At 34.5% G+C, this 21,553-nt stretch overlaps 2 protein-coding genes and 1 long non-coding RNA gene across 3 annotated transcripts; 1 reads left to right on the forward strand and 2 right to left on the reverse strand.

Annotated features, from left to right (window-relative positions):
- Window positions 1-851: 851 nt before the first annotated feature.
- LOC113764663 lies at window positions 852-6,989 on the reverse strand. The gene is made up of 11 exons (XM_027308634.1): window positions 6,841-6,989; window positions 6,656-6,745; window positions 5,445-5,540; window positions 5,167-5,242; window positions 4,983-5,072; window positions 4,809-4,897; window positions 4,615-4,719; window positions 4,368-4,505; window positions 3,664-3,769; window positions 2,205-2,416; window positions 852-1,313 (listed from the first exon to the last, which is right to left on the reverse strand). Exons 1-11 carry the CDS (start codon window positions 6,913-6,915, stop codon window positions 1,245-1,247), a joined length of 1,146 nt encoding a protein of 381 aa, XP_027164435.1. The 5' UTR covers window positions 6,916-6,989; the 3' UTR covers window positions 852-1,244.
- Window positions 6,990-14,556: 7,567 nt separating this feature from the next.
- Window positions 14,557-15,417, forward strand: LOC113765129. Its single transcript, XR_003467701.1, has 2 exons — window positions 14,557-14,739; window positions 14,903-15,417. It is a non-coding gene; the product is annotated as an uncharacterized LOC113765129 (long non-coding RNA).
- Window positions 15,418-19,930: 4,513 nt separating this feature from the next.
- LOC113764923 (glycine-rich protein 23-like) lies at window positions 19,931-21,004 on the reverse strand. The gene has a single exon (XM_027308968.1). It carries the CDS (start codon window positions 20,961-20,963, stop codon window positions 20,211-20,213), a length of 753 nt encoding a protein of 250 aa, XP_027164769.1. The 5' UTR covers window positions 20,964-21,004; the 3' UTR covers window positions 19,931-20,210.
- Window positions 21,005-21,553: the final 549 nt, after the last annotated feature.

The following is a 21,553-nucleotide window of genomic DNA, read 5'->3' on the forward strand; positions in this document are numbered from 1 at the left end:
TTCCATCGATACATAAAAAAATTTATTCTAAAAAATATAGTTGGAGTTACAAAATTATTCTTATGCTTTATAAAAGTTGTAGAAAATAGAAAGAGGTGGCAATTGTAATTACTACATTTTAATCTTTTATAGTAAAGTACTAAAAATTTAGGAGTAAATCGACAGTAAATGAAAGATCTCTCTTTCTCTCTCCCTCCCTCTCTCTCCAGAAGGGAGGGAAAAATCTCTTCTATTGTGTAAGACCAAATTTGTGTAATGAATAACATTTCTTAATTACAGTCTTTGCAGAATCAGCTGTTGTTATCTAACATAACCTTTAGATGAATTTCTTTTTACTTATTTATTAATTCTTTTTGTTTTTTGGATCATCTGAATTCCATTCTAGAACTTATCAAGAAAAGAAAAGTTTCCATAAGACATTCAATCTCAAGGGGAAAAAATAAAAGCAACAAGATTTAAAAGAAGAAAGAAAACAGTAGAAGGGAAATAGAGTACATCGATTATCAACTGCCATATCTTTTAGAGGTTATCTATTTTTAAATGTCAGATGAGATCTTGCTGGATGCCAATTATAAAGCTAAGGCTCTGTTTGGATAAAATGACCCACGTCTCCCAACAGTCCACAAATGCGTTATTCTTAGTTTTCAGAGCCGCATTGAATTATTTCAACTTCTTCCAGCTCTTTAACCAGGCATGTCATACTTATTTCCTGCTTCTTCCTTCCTGTCATTTGCTTCTAAAACTTGCACGGTGGACGTCTAAATATAAAAATAACTTGCACAGCAAGACGCGAATAATTGCAGTAAAAACACGAGTGAGATGCTCAAACTAATCTTATTAATGAAGAAAAATAATTTAAATTTCTCTTTCTTCTCATTATTAAGACTCGAGATCATTTAGGACATATACCAAAATACTGATAGACTACAAAATACAAACAACAGTATCATCTCCAATTTTTTGCTTCACCAAATCCTACAGCCAGCATCTCTACATTACAAGCCATGAGGCATTGGTATATATTTGAACGTCCACTCATCCACCAAATAATGCCACAAAAATCAATAGGCAAGAAACTCCTCGGAACATGAAGCAACTACCAACTTCTGTGTAAATATTGCAAGTGCAGAGTGACAGAGGACAGATCATTTACATCACATGATTTCATCTCTTCAGCACAAAGTTCAGTTGCAACCTGGATTGCCTTGCAGTTCAATGACACTATAAACAGCAGCTTTATAATCTTAGTCAAGCTTGACATTAGAATACAATAGGGTGTCCCTGGTGAGTGGCATGTAGAGAAGAAAATAAACCTGCATCAAATGAAAATGACTGTTAAATCACTTAGATGGATGATCTGTGATGCACGCATGGCTTTCAGTTTCTGACATAGTTCTCTAAAATGAGGTGAAAATCAGAAAGTATACCCATATTAGCACAGATTAATGGTTTAGAAGCAGTACTACCTGCTATCATTTTGTTTGGACGGAGGGTGAGGAAAGGTTAAGGGTCAGTTAAAATCGGTTGTATAGTATGGTGTGCACCAAATCTTAAGTATCTTGGATATCTGCTACGATAAAAAGAAAATTTTGTGCTTTGACGACCGACAAAACCAAAGTACCAACAAAACTTGATTAGATACTTGACCAAGAATGGAATATAGGAAGCTCGACACAAAACCCAATCTGCATGTGTGCATGTTACGTGGGTTTACATATGCATGTGTCAACTAAAAGTAATGACATGATTAACATGGTTCCTACTAAAGGATGGAATATAGAAATAAAAAAGAATTATCTGCTATGAAGATTTGCTAGGATGGTTAAGTGTTTACACTCAAACAGAGACCGTTTAAACCATAATAAAGCTAGAGGCACACTAATTACTTAGGATGGCTAGCTCAGCTCTGAAATCAATTTGAACTCAGATGTAGCAAGAGCCAAATAAAACCTTAGCAGGGTCATAGATAAGATGGGCGATAACAAAATGGACCAGACAGACACACTTGAGAACAAAATGGACCAGACAGACACACTTGAGAGTCCATTATGTAAATTACAACCTTATCAAACCAGAACAAATAGCATGATTGTAGGAAAAGGACATTGATGGGGAAAACAATTGCGATTGCATTAGGGTGCACAAGCAGAGGATTAACACAGAGAGGGCTTAACAGTAAAACCACTTGCAGATGATATACTTACTCCTAAGAGAGTTGCAATTAACAGCAAGATTCCTGTTACCCATGCAATGGTCCTCCTAACCAGCACTATTTCGGAAACCAGAGTTGAATTAGTTGGAGTTTTTGTTTCCTCCAGCCAACGTGGAGATGCCCGAGAAGCAATCTCAACATTCAGTAGTTTCTTTGACTCTGAAGCAGGTGCTTCACCATGGATGATCACTCCAACAATTTGACCTGCGAATCGATACATAATATTGATTTTCTGGGGCAAGAATGAGTGGTTTTGAGATAGAAAACATATGTGACCAGTGTTATCATAATTAGACAAGAATATTTACTGTCACACAGATATTCAAATAGAATATGTCAGCCTCCCAATTTCCTCCAATTAGTTCATTTTGCCTATGAATTTACTATACAATGCTTTTCTTTTTCATTATTCTATGTCCTGTTTAGCTGATGGCAAGCTGTGCTTGGTTCTGCAATAAGTCATATGCAAAGAAGATAATTGTCTCAACCATGAAAAAGTTTGAAAAAGATCTGCCAAATGGACACAACATAACTATATTAACCCAATGTTTTCCCGTCATGAAAATTATGCAAAGGTTTCTTAGAACTGAGTAAAATATTTCACATTAAATTGAAGAATAGGGAAGGTTTAAGTATTTCCTTAGAGAACATTATGCTTTAACTGAAATAGAAGCAACGTTTACATTTGTGCCAAAGAATTAAGTCAGGTGGGCGACTCAACTGGGCAAAAACGATTACAAAATTACACAGTAAGCAAATATACAATGATAAATTTCAAGACATACATCAGTTAGTAGTCTATACATATAAAATTCCCAAAAAGGAGAATATACATTCAGATCATACCATATTGACTCCCTATAGAAACTTATATTGACTCAAGTAGTGTTTACTTCCATGAAAATGCATTCAGGTTCAAATTTTAATTTCGAAATATGGGAATGCCACATGACTTAGAACACCATTGTTTTGAATCACTGCAAACGAGAATTAAAATTTCAAAAGATTTCTCATAATTCTTTTCATAAGGCAGAAATACTTAATACAGAATCTCCCAAGTTAAACGTTTTCTTTGGCAGGGTGGTAACCAGGTTCCTTCAATTTCATAGTTGTGTTTGAGTTAGATAAGGCAGAATCACAACGGATTGGAATGGGTCCCAAAACCACCAACTGGTGGCAGTGTTGCTGGTTACAGGCTGTGGAAACGGATCGTAGGCAAGGTTAAATTCTAGTTTCAGTTTTTAAGGTAGACTGTGGAATGGAAAAATCAAGAGGTGCAGCAACTTATAATTTGTTAAGAGTTCCAAGCAATTAAATAAGAAATGAGGGCCATTATTTCCAAACTATAAACTCCCAATCCTAAGAAATAAAAGACAATTATCTAAGTGGAGAAGGTCGAAGTAGAGCGATGAAATAAGTGTACAAGTGCTACAATAAGAAAGTTGTATGACCTTTATATCTCGCTTCTAAGTAATCAAAGATCTTTGGAATGGAAAGAGCAAATAATTCCACTCCTTGCTGCACAACACTATCAGTTCCATAGTGCTCTTGCAAAACCTGAAATCAGAGAGTTTAAGAAAAAATAAATACATGGACAACCACATGTTTAATATAAGTTAGTTTTTTCATCCTCCCCTTTTTTCTCTCTCTCTTCCAGTCAATATTAAACTAGATCAACATCCAGAGGAAAAAGAGATTTTTCAAGAAGTTTGACAATCACTCTCAAAAAGGAAGAAAGTGTCTGCAGGATACCATAAGACAATAAATGACTACTGAATTAAGTTCAATCCTGAAAAATGCATAACCCAAACTACTTCTGATCAACAATGAACACATAGAAAAGTGTTGAACAGCTAGGAACTCAAGTTAGGAACTCAATACAATATTCCTTCTTTACCGAAAGCAATGACCGACCATCAGGAAAGAATGGTCCAAACAGTAACCTTAAATGATAAATTCAAGTATCTGCTTTTACTCATCTCAATAGATTTGGGAATCTCACATTGTCGGGAAAAGACAGGACAAAGGTAGAAAAGAGCTAATAATGAAAACCTGAAGACTGCACAGTTCCGCAGCATCAAATGTCTCTTCTTTTAAAGAGAAAAGGGGATATCTTAACTGAAAAGTAGGAGGGAAGATGAAATGGATTTTTCACCTTAATACCATCAAATGATCCAGTAATTAACTCAGCATGCTTCTGTTTACTTCCAGACAAATCTTCAAGAATCACCAATGCCCTTTCAACTTTGCGGAGGAGAGCTACAAGACTGTTTATAAATTCCATTTCTGCTTTCTGTACATTTCAAACACAGAAATGCTGTAACACTCTCATAAACGAGAAACAGCTCATTGAATTGGTATAATAATGAGAGAGAAAAAAACTTTAGAATCTGGGAAAGGACCTTTGACAAATCAAGTTTGACATTGGCATCACCAGCTGACGGGACTGTCAACTCTCCAGTGAGTGGCAAGTCATTGGAAGCATATGAACCACCCAAGAAGGTTGCCTGCAGAATAAATCATCATGTGAATTACTCTAAATTCTGGACAAATAGGTAATAACTAATTATAAAGAGCCAAAAGTGTTCAAACTAACAAATTCAAGTAGTTCGTTATCTGAGGACAGAGCATCAGAATCAAAACCAGGGAGATCATTCAAAGAGATGACCGATACTTCATCCTCACCTGTAAGAACATTGAAGGTACTACCATCACACAATGAATCCACAAGAAAAAATCTCATACAGATTTACCAAAAAAATTCAATTACCAGGAAGTTGGATATGACCGTCACTTTCTCCAACCAAAACCTTGCTCTTGAGAGCACCACCAAATTTTCCTGTACCTACAAGCTGTGAATCTGCAAGTAATAGATCATGTACTTAAAAACAATTTTGTATGTTAATATGTTAAAATCTCAACTTTTCAAGCAATTACAGCTCAACTGCACACACCTTTTATTCCTGTAACTTCTAGAGCAAAGACAGCACGAGGCCTATCAAATGGATTAGGAGCAAGCACCTTATTGAGCTGCAAAACAATGGTTCTTCTTATGTTGAAAAACAGTTTCTATAGCATAAGTAACAGACACAGTGGTGACTATCCTCCAAAAAAAGATTGAGGAAATTGGAAAAGGAAAGATGCACATGGAGCATTCTAGTTCTTTTCCTTTTTTATGTTACATGGATGCTCGATAGAGGCCTCATTGGATGCTCATTATGTGATGTCATACCTTAGAAGAACTAGCTGCTGAAATTGTGGAAGGAGGAGCATAGCCAAGCAACACTGATACTGAAGCACTGACTTCTGCCAGCGAAATTGAATCAGTCTGCAAAATTCAAATTTATAAGCTGTCAATGTTGTACTAATAAAGATAGTCCCTGACACAGAGCTGGTACATATCCAAATAAATAATCAAGCACACAGGAACAACATACTTCACAATGCCCCTCACATACAGCTGGCACGATTTTCCAATATACAATGAAGCAGACAGAAAAATATACTTCACAATGCCTACATATGAAAAAACAAAAATGACTGCAAAATAATGAAAAGAATGTCATAAAATGTGTGAAAAAACACTTAATGATAGAAGAAATGTTTGGAAACAAGGTTATTCACTCACTAGTCTTATTTAATACTGCTCATTCAGGACATTTGATCATAAAATTCTGATAAACAAAAAATGCCAAAAACCAAAAGTTCCTCAGCATGCAGCAATTTGGTAGACAAGAGTCCAAGTAATGAGGGAGCAAAAGAGACAAGAATGGAACAAAAAAGTTGATAGTGCACACAGTGTCTAACAATAGGAATAATGTTAAATTATTTCATGAACTTTTGAAATTTGTCATATGACATTTCTAGCAGCTTTTCATGTCTTCACATCATAAGGTAAAGATATACTGTTTGCTTAGCAGTATGATTCTACCCTTCTATAGTTTGTACGTTCTATTTTTTGAAAAGCACAGATAAGAGAATCATTTGCCTGTGTAGGGTAGAAAACAGAATATAATAAACCAAATGACATTGCTATTTACCTCAATTACTAAATGACATTGCTCTTATGTTGAAAAACATATTCTGTACCAAATGACAATAGTTCAACTTATTCTACCCTTCTTTAATAAACATCATCAGCCTAAACACCAGAAAAATCATCACCAGCCACCCAATTCCGCCTACTCTGGTAAGATTTGCAGCACGCAATCAGTGGGAACACTTTTACCCCACTAACTACTATGCTCCAGAAATGTAATCCTCTATTATGTTCCCAAGACACTCAAATTTATCAATTCTACGCACTACATCCATATAAATTTGCTAACATAATAGTAAAATATGCAAAATCTACTCTCTTTTTAAAAGAAGCAAAAAAAAAGTACAGGAAGCAAATCCACTCCCAGACGAAAAATTGATCAAGAATTACGACTAGTGATTTACCTCAGTTAAAGCGTTCGGGTCGGAAGGTGAACGAAGATATTGATGAACAGGACTATCCAAGAAGACAACTGATGCGGCTTCAGTAGTGATCTGCACCACAATTTCCAAAAAAACAAAGAATAAATCCCGCAATTAGATGTAATTGCAGAGAGGAGGGGGAGGGAGGATGATAACAAGGTACGAACCAGAGATTGCAGAGAGAATAAAGCGAGAATTAATGAAAATAACAGAGCAGCGATTGTAGGACTCCGTGGATCCATCGCCGGAAGAGGGATTGGGGATTCAGTCTTGATATCGGAGAGGAAGAAGAAGATTCTCAAGACTGGGAAGATGGAGAACAGGGGAAAGGGAAGGAAATAGAGATTCAGCCTGGCTAACGACGTCGTTTGGATTCGATGTGCTTCGGCCTAGTTTTCTTTGGGCCTCCATAATTAAGCAAAAGAGCTGACGCCCCGGAGACGTAAATGAGAACAGTCGTGCTTCAATTATTTGGGCCGCCAGGAAAGGTTGATAAAGTGACGTTAATGGGCTTATCCTCATTGGTGGAAAGGCCTATCGATCACGACATCCTGATTCAGTTAGTCCATATACTTTTTCCCATTTTGTTCCCTGCAAACCAATTTCATTAGGGCGTACACAAAGAAATCTATTCAATTAATGAAAGAAAAGTCAAAGGAGTAAAGTACACACATTTGATAGCTTAATTATTGAAAATTGTGAATAACTTACTAATTAACTTTTTCTTTTGGGGTCGTTGAGTATAACCATGTCAGATGCACTATCTTCCTAGAGTGATTTTATGGGAAATAGGAGAAGAATACCTTAAAAAACAAACATTCTAAAGAAAGATAAAAGATCTTTCATAAGAAAATCTATATATAATTATGCAATTAAACAAAAATCCCAATTCCAAAATATGCTAAGGCAGAATAATACTATTCAAAACCTGGGGATCTTAGAATTTTTCTTACTGTCAGATTCAGAAGTCGAGTCTCAAATTTGATAATTGAGGCTGTGGGAACGACATGGGGAGGGGTGGGAGGTAAAAAATTAATAATAATAATAACACCTATTCAACGATCTTATCAGGTTTTATGCTGTAACAAGCCACTGTACTGAGAACTTATTTGAGCCATGGAAAGGCCTCACTATTCCCTTAATGGACGGAGAAGACAAAAATTGCATTTTTCTAGAGCCTGGAATATTTATTTAATTCTTTCACCTTTCCGTTAAAGAATTGTTTTCTAGTCTTCCTCTGAGAACTCTTTTCATGGAGGAGATGCAAATTTGGCTCGTTAAAGGTTGTCACTTGAAACGAAGGGAAAAAAAAAAGAATCTAATTTACTTTCAAAAAAGGGCTCTGTTAAATGCCAAAACTTGATTTACATTATCCCACTCTCTTGTTTAGAATCTGATGTAGTAACAAAATATTGCAGATAGTACTTTTAGTATTTATTTTTTGATGCGAAGTACCTGCTCCAATTTAGCCTTAATTCCGATTCCTAGACTTTAACCAAACGAGCTCCTAAATCAATAAGTTGAACTCAAAAGGTTTCTCATGCAAGGCATCTAATGCTTATCCGTTAAACATCAAACTATTAGCCTTGACGGGAAATTCGATGTACATGTTGTTCTCATATGCGCTATAGTTGGAAAGAAAGTTTTCGTACCAAAAGCATAATAAAAGAGGCAAAAAAGAGGCAATTCGATGCTATTCTCAATTATAAGTTTCTGAAAACCAAAAAACAATAGCGGAAGAATTGTTAACTCATTACACTTTTCTCCAACATCTCTACTTCTTCTTATCTCCTCAGAAGGCCTTAATTTCTCTAGTGGTCTCCCTATCATGAATCTCCTTTTATTGTGTTTTTTAATAAAGTTTTTCCTAAATTTTCTTGATGAAAGTCTTTTGTTTCTTTTAGAAGGTCTCAGTGAGAGTTCTTTGTTTGTTTTAGGGGTTCTTAGTAAAAGCCCTTTATTTCTCCTAGGCCTTCTTAGTGAGAGTTCTTTGTTTCTTTTAGGAGTTTCAAGTGAGGTTTTTCTATTTCACCTAAGAGTTTCTAGTAAGAATTTTCTGTTTTTATCCTTATTTTGTTGTTTGATCTGAATTTATTTTAAATTTGGTTGTCAAATTTAGAATTTTTTGGGGTCTTGGGTTTATTTCAATAGATCTCATCATCATTAGTGAAACTTGAAGTCGTTGATTAGCAGATCTGGTGATTGGAATATGTATAGAAGGGAGTTACAATGATTTATCTTATTAAAAGGCAATTTAAAAACTTTTACATCTACTATATCTGTTGTTAAATTGCAGATCTGTTAATTCAAGTGCATGTTTAACTTGCCACTAATACAGAAATTTGTTTTTTATCAAAAAAAATCGTTAATTCATTACAGTTAGATGTTGGAGAGTCACATGAAATTAAAGAGGATATAACTAGGTATGTCAATGGGTAGGGTTTGAGTTGGATTTCTTTGACCCAAATCCATACATATTAATTTTAGTTAGACCCAAACCTAGACTTAGACCCTTGTGGGTCTAAAAAGAAAATAAGTTCAAATTAGACCCTTCTAAAATTTGAAAATAAGTTCAAATCTGAGTATCCAATCGGTATCCATTGTATTTTTGTAAGTGCGCTGAAATAAAAATATATTAAAAATATATGGATTTCAAAAAAATATAAACACCATCCAATTTTTATTTTCAAGTAATAAAATTAATATTTAAGAAGTTGAATGCAGTATTATGAACTCAAATAAATAACTACTATCGACAACTTCTATTTATTTTTAAAATTTCAACTGTATCTTCGTCAAATCTTTCATTTACTTGCCTTTACTTTTTCTCATTTTCTAAAAAAGTTTGTATTAATTACAATGACAACTAGAATTAGATTGAAAAAGAAAATGATCATGAAGTCTTACTGTATTTAATCCAATAACCATAGAATATTAGAATATTTTATAAATTTACTAATATATATATATTTGTGTGTGTATGTATGTGTAATTTAATCATATATATATGGGTTTGGGTAAGGTCTGGTATGGATTTGAATTTGGATATGGATCATAAAAAATCAGACCTTACTTGGATTTGGATTTGAGAAATTAAATTCAAACCCTATCCAAGTACATTAGATTTAGGTTGGATCTCGGTAAGATCCAATCCATTGACATACTTAGATATAGTGATACAAAACATTATTTGGGATGTTATCCAATTCCTACGTTTCTCTTTCTAGTGTTGCTCTCCAATAATTGGAGCCGAAGAGACCAATTAACAAACAAGGGTAAATTTTACTTTGGCCCTCTAAGATAGATGACAGTTTAGATTTAGCTCCTAGTAGTAAGTTTCAATTGAGTTTTGCAAATTAGAAAAATTGTTTTAAAGAACCCCCCGTGTCAATTTAGGCGTGGGTATTAAAGTATGACCAAACTTTAGTGGTATGATAAATTGCTACCACTTCTTTTATGACTTGATAGCAATTAAGCTTCTACAAAATGAGTTGAAAAGGACAAAATAGTGCTCTTTTGATTAGACTTCAAAGATTTAATATAGCAATAAACAAATTTCAAATTAGAACAGCAATAGTCTATCCTCTTCAAATCATTTAGTTAGGCAGTTAATTACTTTAAAGTTTTCAAAAGTTAGTAAGGTTTCATTTTGTAACTCAACGTTTTCATCAAACTTTGTTGACTTAATTGGGATTTATTTAGTTTTAGGGGCTGAATCAATACTTCTATGTTGAAGGGCCAAATCAAAATTCACCTTTAAAACAATAGTAGATTTTGGGGTAAAAAAGGTGGTTTCACGGTAGTCTACTTTGGATTGGAATGTATGTTTTCACAGGAAAATAAAGTATGCATGTGCGTAGGTTCTTGTCTCCCATAAAAGAGTTAACAACCTTTTGCCTTTCAGAATGTTCTTCTTTTTCATGCTTTACCACAATTGACCGGCCATTTAAAATTCGTCTACCGTAATTTCAATGGAGGTGGCATCACATAAACAATTAAAGCACCTCTTTTTATTTTTTTCCTAATTGTATGTATTCATTTGGTATTACATGGAATTTAATTTGAAAACAGAAAATATACTTGACATTTGTTTAAAAGATTAGTCCAAAACACTTGTAACTAATGTAAACAAGTTAGGTAATTCCAAACTTTCAATCCGTTTGGATTGCTATTTTTTGAAATTTTTATAGAAAAACATGTTGTAGCGATTGATATATATGAGGTAAAAAAGTGATTAGGAATTGTATTAATAGAAAACGTAAAATTTTTTTGGAGGAAAATGGCTTTCCAAACAAGGTCAATTAACCTTGTTCAAAACCCAACTACTAGAAAGGAATTTATACCCATTATGAAAGATTTTTAGTGCTAATTACCAGAAGGGTTACGATAGAAAATAATTTCAATCATATTCAAGGGGTCATCAGCATTACATCAGGTTTTATTCTGAAGGCCCATGGCTGATTTCAGCGCAGCTGCTATAGTAAAGATCCTTTGCTTCACAACCTCAAATTAGGATACTGAAATCTCCAAAGAAAAGGAAACAAACAGACAATGTTGACAATTGCACATCATTGGATGAATCTTTACGTGAAAATTAATTGCGTGGCCATGCACACGTCGAGATTGTCGTTGAAATGTCAAGAGATTTCTTTGTCACGCATGTAAATGATCAACTCTTATCTACAAACATGTGCAAAACATATGCATTTTGTAGTTCATTCATCAGGGGACATCCAGACTTAAATTATTGCTAATAATCTCTTACTCAGACGTTGTTCATATTTCTTGACACCTTCTGCATTTCCCATTTTTGTCTGGACAGATTGATTATCTAGGACATATATAGGTAAAAATTTGTGTTTCATATTTTCTTTTTGTATGGTTTAGGTCCATTGGTGTCATCAGAACTTTTGATTTTTGACTCTCATGAGCATATTTAGTCTGGGATTAAATTTAGAGTAAATCTTATATAGATTGTCGGTGTATACATCATCACAGTGTGGAATTTTAATAGATGTAATTTAGACAATCTCCAAGCCAACTTTGTACATGACTTGGGATTTTGTGTCTCTAACTAAATTGGGATGGTGGCTTTTTCAAATCCATATGGATACATAGTGTATCTGTTTGGTTCAATGGAGGTTCAGTTTCCGTCGATTACCCAATGACTTAGTTAGGCCCATCTAAAATAGGTTAGACTAGAAATAGAAGTAGAAGAAAAGTAGATGTTGCCTAGTGACAAAAAAATAAAAAAAAAAAAACTAGATTGGGATGGTGCAGACTGTGGTCCATAGACTAACTTTCAGTCAATTTCAAAAATTGTAAATAGGGAGGTGGACCAATTATTGCTTGTGATTAAAACAATACTTGAAGATTGACGAAATTAAAATAGCATATTAATTTGATGGTTTCAACCATACTCTTTCCCTCCAAAATGCTTTGATGACAAAGGCAAAAATGGGGAAAAAGGAAAAGGGTTTTTCTTTTTCTTCCTCTTTCTATTTTCGCTTTTCTTCTTATATGTCCAAGTAGAGGAGCAACTAAGGTGTGTAGCTGGGATCTGAATAATGGGAGCCATAAGGATATACTACTATTTCTACCAAAATGACAAGATCGGGATTAGCTACAACATATAGAAAAAATCAACACTTTGCAAAGAAAATGGAAAATTGGGATAGCTCCATCTAGTATGAGAGTTCTTAGCCTTTTTTTTTTTTTTTTTTTTGTCAAAAGAGAGTTCTTGATCAATCTCTTTGTCCTATGTATTGCTAATTTTTATTTGCTTTTATTGAAAACTCCTATATGTTAATAGTTGATAGTTAGAGTATTATTAATGTAATATAACTTTAAACTGATTCCTTTGAACAATTTTTAGGTTTGCTTTTCTCTACTTCATTCTTAGCTTAAAAAAAAAGCTAATGTTAGTAGTATATAGCTATATAATTATAGAACAGTCACAAAGGGTAATTTTTAACTCGAGAAGTTTTACTCACTCACCCTCTACTTTGACCTTTTATCACTAGATTAAGGTATCACTACTCGCTCATAGCCACTTTATTTACAAGCAAGCTAGCAAGACTTGACTTCATTTTTGAAGATAAATATCCTTTGAATGTAAAGCTAGCTAGAGATATCAAACCCCTCTCTCCAACACCCCCCCCCCCCCCAACAAAAAAAATCCCCCTAATTTACTTTTTTCTTTGTTAAACCTTTAGAGAATTTTCATCTTGAGCCCCCCAAAAGAAAAGGCATAGGTAGTTATCTAAATATAATGTGGAAGAAACATTTCTCTTGAGCAGCTTCTCTAAGGGAGTGGGGACCTATGCATCCAATTAAGGAGACAAGACCTGGAAATTTCACAAGCAGCAAACCAGTGGATTAGATTGCTTTTGCTTCTCTATAATCTTTAGTTTATATGATTTTGATAAAAAGGCAATCAGACACTAGCCTCAGCTGTAATTTTCCAATGCCCCTCCAAGTCAAAAAAAGGAGATTTCTTATGGAAGAATCCAAGCAAGAAAAGGCCACCAGCATTCTTCTGCCCCCTCCTTTCTTTCATCACCAGCTTTATCTTCTCTTTTCTAAAATGACCATACTAGACAAGCTCACCATTCTAAGGCCAAGACATCAAAAAAAAGAAAAAAGAAAAAAGAAGAAGGTATCTAACTAGAAGAAAAAGAAAAAAAAAGTTAAGTGAGGTCAAATTAAGGAGATTATGAGAGTGATATTACAAGCAAATTAATTACCTATCAAAATCTCTTGTTGCTATAATTGTACTGTACTTAAATATCCAAAACACAGGAAAAAAGTTCTAACTAGAAGAAAAGATAATAAAGTTATGTGTGGGCAAAGGAGATGATGAGAGTGATATCACCAAGCAAATTGCCAATCAAAATCTCTTGTTCCATAGTTTGTACTTAATTCAAATATCCAAAACACAGAAAAAAAAGGGTATCTAACTAGAAGATAAAGATAATAGAGACACGTATGGGCAAAGAAAATGATGAAAGTAATATACCCAAGCAAAAATTACCATTCAAAATCTCTTGTTCCACCATTGTACTTAGCTTGAACATGATCCAAAACACAGACAAAAAAAAGGTATCTAACCTGAAGAAAAAGAAAATAAAGTCATGGGTGGGGAAAGGAAATAATGACAGTGATATCACTTACCAATCAAAATCTCTTGTACTGTAATTGTACTAACCCTAAACATCCGAAACACTGAAAAATATGTGTCTAACAAGAAGAAGAAGAAAATAAATTCACGTGTGGGCAAAGGAAATGATGAGAGCGATATCCCCAAGCAAATTATCATTCAAAATCTCTTGTTCTACAATTGTACTTAGCTTGGACATCCAAAACACAGGAAGAAAAGGTGTCTAAGTTGGTGAAAAAGAAAACATTTAATGTGTGGACAAAGGAAATAATGAGAGTGATATAACCAAGCAAATTACCAATCAAAATCTCTTGCTCTATAACTGTAGGTGTTAATTTGCATTCATATTTGGAGCTAACCATTTTTTTTTACCCTTGTATGCTGCAATCGAAGTGATCGAGTTGATTATTCATTATTAGGTTCTTCTAAAAGGCTTATTTGCATCAAGAAAATGATTAATATGTTAACAATTTGCCAAAATTAAAATGAAAAACCATCACAAGAAAATCGTTGATGCCAACCTGATGCCATGCCTCATTTTATTGATTTTACTAAATGTTCCTTTTCTTTTTGTGGTTTGGAATTTGTCGGTGTGTAAAAATGTGAACAGAATGGCTGTAAACTATTAGAGGGTTCATATCTGTGGGGATATGCTTGTCAATTCATAATAAAGAGAACGACATTATAGTAAGCTGAACAGTAGGTCACATGATGTTCATATATATCTCCTTGTTGAGGAAGCTATGGAACCCTACAAAATTCAAGACATGTTTTGATATTCAAACCAACCTTTCCTCTCATAATCAACAGTCAAAAACTTTTCTTCTTAATCCTTTTTCCAACATCTTCTTCCCTATAATTTTCAATCTTGGAGGTCCATTTGGTTCATGGATATTGATCTCCTAAGGTATACTGGGGGGTGGTTTTTCTTCTTGGTTCCATTATTTTCATGGCAAAATCTAGCAACAGATCAGCTCTCAAAACCTTCAAGAATTCACAAGCCCTGTTGCTTCTTCTTGCTGTATTCTTAATTGCTTCACTATGCTATGTTCATTCTCTTGATTTTTCAGTCACTTGTGGGGCTTCTTCAGCTAAAAAAGGACGAGCCCTGTTGGAGGTTAATCCCACAAACAAGCAATCCACCATGAAAATTCATCAAGATCAAACTCATTTTATCCCCACTACTACTACTACCTCTACTGCTAGTACTCCTGCAAGAGCTGCAACTGGAAGTGATGTTCCTACTGTTACTGCTAGTAAAGATCGACAATTTCGGATGGCTGCTCATAATGTTCCAAGCGGACCAAATCCTGAGTCCAACAAATGATGAATAAGGACTACATATTCGCTGCATGCAGATCTTCATCACCATATTATAAGTATGGATATCCCACTACTCCTTATCTATTAATGCTACAAAAGGTGTTGTTATCAAAATTAATATGTTTATTAGGCTTTTTCCTTGCTTTTTCTTTCTTCATGTTTCATTTCCAGTGTAAATAAATAAAGGGAACCTTGCTAATACTAATAGATGCAATTATGAATGTATGTCTCATACTCTGCACATTGATGATGATTATTTCTATCATTAGCTATGGTTGATGCTACTCAATAGGAAAGAAAAGCTGATCTTTTTTTAATCTATTTCTTGAATTTTTTTCTTTTTTTTTGTTTCAACTCTATCCACTACAAGAGAAAAAAAAATTATTTTCACAGCCAAACAGAAACTGATAATTAATTATATCCAATATATTTCAAAAAGAAATTGTATATTTTCTGAACAAACAAGTTCTGAAGAAACAAGTACGTTACTCTTCTTTGGAAAAATGAAATAGCTTTTATTTCAAAAGATCTTCTTTCTTTTTGGCGATAATACAACTTGGCTCAATTTTCTTAGTGGTCATCTATAGCTCTTCTATATGGCTCCTTGGATAATCTCTTTTTTATTTTACTTTTTTTATGGTCTGAATGAACCTGAGGAGGATATATAGGGGAGTTTCATGCTTTTGTAATCTTGTTGTCAAGAATCAGGGCAAGACAAAGCAATGACTTAGAAAATGCTCAGCTCAGAAGAGATTGCAGTGATATCAGATCTGATTGCAGCAGTGCTTTAGCTTTTAGCCTTTGAAAGAGAAATCACTATTTTTCGGTTTTCAGTGCGCCATTTGCATTGGTCTTGTCAACCAAAAAGAAGGTGGCCCCAAGTGCTGAAATAAAAAAAGAAAGTGATTTTGAAATGATTTCACAATTATTAGCATGAGTCTGAACCAAATTATTGAGTTGGCTAAGGTTTAAGGGGTAGTATTCAACCCAATTTTTTAGTTTACTATTTCACTCCTTGTGTTAATCTCTATTCCAATCTTTGTTAATTTTCTCCTTGTGTGTAATTTAATTACAAAACTGTGTGTTTGGAGAGCGGATTACTTGGGATAATTTTTTTTTAAAAAAAACTGTAGCTTTTTTTTTTAAAAAAATTTTGATGTATATAAAATAAAAAAGTGGTTGAAAAATATGTTGATAATGTAAAAAAATAAATTTCTATAAATAATTCACTATCAAAATACAATGATATTTTCTGAATATATCATGTGATATATCTCATTTGGGGAGATAAAAATTGGAGTAGAAATTCGAATATACCCCCATATCACGTTTTTGCAGAAAAATGATTTGGAATAAAAGGTTAAAAACAGCTTAGTCCATATGTAGCAAGGACAAAACATGATGTTGACTTGTAGTAACATTTACCAGTATAGTGACAAGTTTTTTCCTAGCTTTCTTTTTTTTTTTTTGTTTTTTAAAGAAACGTTTTTGGAGTTATTCATTTGTTTGTTTTATATCTGTCTGAATGATTGATTGGATGGGAAGAGGTAAAAATCGTGGTTATGGCTGGGACTTGGGTATGTTAGGAAGAATTTAAGACGAGTTAGAAATCTGTGCTTTCTATTTGCAATAATTTGCTTACAAAAGCTGCTTCTTAACTGGAATTTAAAATTGACATTGGATACAGACTTTGTGATGTAAAAGGTTTTAGAATAATTTTTGGAGTTTTACAGTATAATTTTTGTTTGTTTTTCAGATCTGTAGTATTCATTTTTTAGATCTATCTTTTTTTTTTCAAAATTATTTTTTTTAGATCTATCATTTGATATCTATATATATTTGATGATATAGCTTTATATCATTAATGTAGATTTTAATGAAATTATGATATTTTTTTCAAAAAGGGATTAAAGTATTAATTTTTGAAAAAATTGAAATAAATATTCAAAGAAAAACTATTCATATGAATGGTAAATTGTATGTACCAATCCACTAGAAAAGTAAAAAAGTTAATCCAGCCTGCATAATTAACGATAATCCGACTTATTACATGATATATATTTTGTCATCTTCCTCTTCAGAGTATAAAATTTTGCTGCTTAAGCTGTTTAACTTTTCTTTTCTTCGTAATTCGTAGTGAATTGTTGCGAGTAATTAAGATTCTCTAATACAATTGGTTCAGTAATTACTAATCATTCAAAAGTGTAAATTTATGCTGTAGCAAACATGTTTAACATCTCGGACAGGATCCAGCATTATGGGAATGCAGAATCTACCCCTCTCTCTACGCTTCCAATCTTCTGTCCTTAAATTAGTTTTTGTCCCTCTGTCCCTTTTTTGTATAACTGCCACGTCGCCTCTAATTTTTTGATAACTCAAACTCAAACAAACTGATAATAATCGGTTAACAAGTTTACTCAAAATCAATTAAAACAGATAACTCTAAACTTTATTTATTTTCTTTTTTAACGAAAAAAAGTCTTGTTAATCGTAAACATAAAAATCAACTAAAACTTTTCTTTAATTTTTACCCCAAATCATTTTTTTCTTAAACCCTAACAAGGAATTTGATTTACTCATTATATCTTTAATTTTGCAACAAAAATAACGGGTCCTCATAGTTTTTGTGAGCAATTGTGGGTGTAAACGATATAATCAACACAGTAGACAGAGTTAAAGACAACGATATCGTAGGGATTTGGTGAGCAATTGAATCAAAAGAATAAGTTGTTCAAGGATCAATTGATGGACATAATGTTGCAGACTTGCAGTCTTCTTCTTCATGTAAACTAGAGTTGAAGGAATTCTAATTAGGAAACCACTGCTTGATTTATCCAAAGAAAAAAACAGTTTTGAGTTATCGGAACCGCTTTATTTATCCAAAGAAAATTTTTTTTTGAGTTATTGAATGAATTAGTTTTGAGTAAACTTGTTAACTGATTATTATTGGTTTGTTTGAATTTGGGTTATCAAAAAGTTAGAAGCGGTGTGGCAGCCGCAGCTATATAAAGAAGGAACAGAGGGGGTAGAGACTAATTTGGGAACAGAAGATTCGAAGCACTCTGAGTATATTTATCCAGTTTCTTTTGATCAACTATGAAGTTTTTTTTTATTTTTTATTTTTTCCAATGGATAGATTTTCATTTTCAATACCCAAAATTACTACTCCCTTTTTAATTTAATTGCAAATGGTTCCTTTGCAAAGCTACCTTTTTTTTTCAAGATTCCGTTTTTAAATTTTGGGAGTCAATAAAGGGGCAAATACTACTCTAGTTCCCTGTGGTTTGTGTTTGGACTAATTCGGTCTCTGATGCTCTAATAACACTATTTGCAGTCATGTTTTTAGGTTCACCAACTTACACTGTTTTGGTTAAATTTGTGATTGACTAGAAATCTTTAGATACCCTTAACTGGTTGAAATTAGAAATGTATAAATCAGTCTTTCTGCAAACTCGAAGGATAAGAAAGAACAAACAGTATTTATTGGCAACATTCCCTAGGAACTTTTATAGTAAATGGAGTATATAGAATTTTGATCAATCAAATATTGCAAAGTCCTGATATTTATTACCAGTTAGAATTGGACCATAACGTGATTTCTGTCTATATCCAACTGGTAATAAATTGGGAAGGAAATTGGACCATATTACCAGTTAGAATTGGACCATATGGTAATATTACCAGGAAATGGGACCATATTACCAGTTAGAATTGTTAACGTCTCTTTACCTTCAAAAATAAATTTTACTATCTCCCAAAATTATTATTCTCTAGTTTGACAAGTCTTCAAATATCTGCCCTCTTGTCCTCTTCTTTAATTCTTTCACAATGTCAATCAAGATTCAAGATATTACATATTAGTACAACCAATTAAGCTACCTAAGAAATTTGGCTTCCATCACCTCAAAGTTCCTAGCTAGTTGATCTTCTCTGCTTTTTTTGTGGAATCTTGAGTAGTTGACTAGTTGGGATTAGGCTTCCTACTAGATGAATCGAGTTTTCACTCATATTGGGACCAAAGCTCAAAAAATAAATTTTGTTGGCAGTAAATTTTTGTATAAAAGCATCAACTGTCGGAAATTAATCGCAGCTTTAAATTGTAGTTGTAGAACGGAGAAGCAATTAAATCCGGGCCTGCATGTAATGACGAACGTACATGTTGTAGCTTGAGTAGCCAGCCATCACCAATGAATGTCATTTTGGGCCACACCCAAGCAAGTGATACCACATAATATCATATATGTACATGCAAACACAATAAAAAATTGTACATATGTACACCTATTTCTAGTTGATGTACACGCAAATAATAATTGTTTATCAACCTCAAATCCAAAGTAGGAAAAACAGCATCCATAGTAGGTGTTGACTACATTTTGGAGGCCACTGGCCATTTGGTCCAGTGATCATCACCATTAAAGGTGATGCTGGAGGTCAGGGGTTCAATCCCTGCCTCCCACAAATTGTGACAAATTTGCCACAATTTGTGGCGGTCTTAATTGATTTCATCGATGGAGTCTGTACTCACATCGAACCCCCTTCCCTTCCCCTTAGACTAGGCTAGATTAGGTTATAGGACATCTATCGTTTCGAAAAAAAAAAAAAAAAAGACTACATTTTGGAGCATTTTTGTGAAGACCAAACGTTAGTTAGGACTTAGGAGCCTAGGAAACACATCAAATGAGAGATTTTATTTTCACCATCAACTTTGGAAATGTGAAGACAATTAATTAAGCATAAATTATATAGTGAAAAGGAAAAGAGTACAAAGCATATAGGATATTGGTTGAATCATTTATTCCACAAGTTGCTCATGCAAATTCATATTAGTTAGAAGTGAACAGTCCCAAAGTAATAGTAGTAATATATTTGGAATGGTCTTTTTGTACCATTGCCTAAATTACATTTCTTGGTGCACAATCAAGAATAATCCACGCTTGAAGAAGACACTGGTAAAAGAACATATGAAACTTTGTCAACAAAACAGAATACTACAAATACAGCTCGCAATGTAGGAGAGATTTGGTCATGCGAGAATTGGAGGCATTGCAGAACTTAATTGTGATCACCTCCAATACCTCCACCCCCTCCAAAGCCACCTCCTCCGCCACCACCAAGACCACCCCCTAAACCTCCGCCAGCACCATATCCTGCTCCCCCGCCGAAACCTCCCCCTGCACCGCCTCCTCCTCCTCCTCCACCGCCAAAGCCGCCACCACCACCTCCAAGGCCACCTCCTGCACCACCTCCAAAGCCACTACCAGCACCACCACCTAAGCCTCCACCAGCACCACCACCTCCACCAAATCCTCCACCCCCACCAGCTCCTCCACCAGCTCCACCTCCAAAACCTGCACCTGCACCGCCACCTAGACCACCACCTCCTAGCCCACCACCTCCAAGACAAGACCTCCCTCCAAGACCTCCAAGACCTCCGCCACCACCAAGACCACTTCCACCACCCAAACCACCTCCAAGACCTCCACCATGACCTAGCCCACCACCACCACCAAGACCACCCCCTCCACCTAATCCTCCTCCACCACCCAAACCACCTCCAGCTCCACCTCCATAACCACCACCTAGACCTCCACCAATCCCATGTTTAAAACCCTTTCTTCCAAATAGTCCTGGATGAGGTCTAGGACCAAACAAATGTTTCTCATCCTTAGCACCTTTCACATCCGCCAAAACCACCCCATCAAGAACCAAAGCAAGGAAGGCAACAAGCACAAAAGTACGTCCCAAAACTCCCCTCATTTTTGCTTCAAGAAAACAAGCATGAAAAAGAAGAGAAACCCTAAGCATGCAAAAGAGCTCTAACCCTCTTCACAGTATGCTTTAATGCAAATTTGCACGATATATATAGTACTAAAAAGCTAGTAATACGACTTTTTCCAAGTTTCTATTAGTAAGTGAACCACATGGGTAGGTCCAATTTTAAGAACTCACCTGTCATCTTCCGGTGAGTTATGGAGGCAGTCCTACAATTGGTGGGCAAGTAATTTATTCTCTTCAACTGTCCCTTCGGAAAATAAGCTCTCCTAATTAAAAGCAGGTCTTCATAATTTCCCATTTTGGTATTTGACTTTTGGCCTACTTGGGGCCATAAACTTGTGTATTTTCCATCCAATAATGGACGAATTGATCAGTATCCGCGTTGGAAAAGCTTCATACAGGGAGATAAAATGAAAAGTTGGTGGACTAGAAGACCAGGGTAGCTTCATCTTCAATGCTTTCGCATTTATTTGGTTGTCTTCTGAGCATTTACTAAATGGAACTAACCAAACATTGCCCGCCAACAGTATATATGTATGTCGACAGAGATGCTGATCAATGGTCTCTCCCGTGAGACGTAATCGAATTATTTCTCTCTTCACAGCCATACACAACCAAGG

The sequence above is a fragment of the Coffea eugenioides genome, chromosome 3 (assembly GCF_003713205.1).
Source record: "Coffea eugenioides isolate CCC68of chromosome 3, Ceug_1.0, whole genome shotgun sequence".
In the NCBI taxonomy this organism is placed as follows: Eukaryota; Viridiplantae; Streptophyta; class Magnoliopsida; order Gentianales; family Rubiaceae; genus Coffea; species Coffea eugenioides.

Excerpts from the sequence above, each read along its gene's own strand:
- LOC113764663 (XM_027308634.1), bottom strand. The coding sequence starts at position 6,915 with ATGGATCCACGGAGTCCTACAATCGCTGCTCTGTTATTTTCATTAATT. Across the intron at positions 4,898-4,982 it reads CGGTCATATCCAACTTCCTG|GTGAGGATGAAGTATCGGTC; the intron begins GTAATTGAATTT and ends ATGTTCTTACAG. Across the intron at positions 2,417-3,663 it reads CTTAGAAGCGAGATATAAAG|GTCAAATTGTTGGAGTGATC; the intron begins GTCATACAACTT and ends ATCGATTCGCAG.
- LOC113764923 (XM_027308968.1), bottom strand. The coding sequence starts at position 20,963 with ATGCTTAGGGTTTCTCTTCTTTTTCATGCTTGTTTTCTTGAAGCAAAA.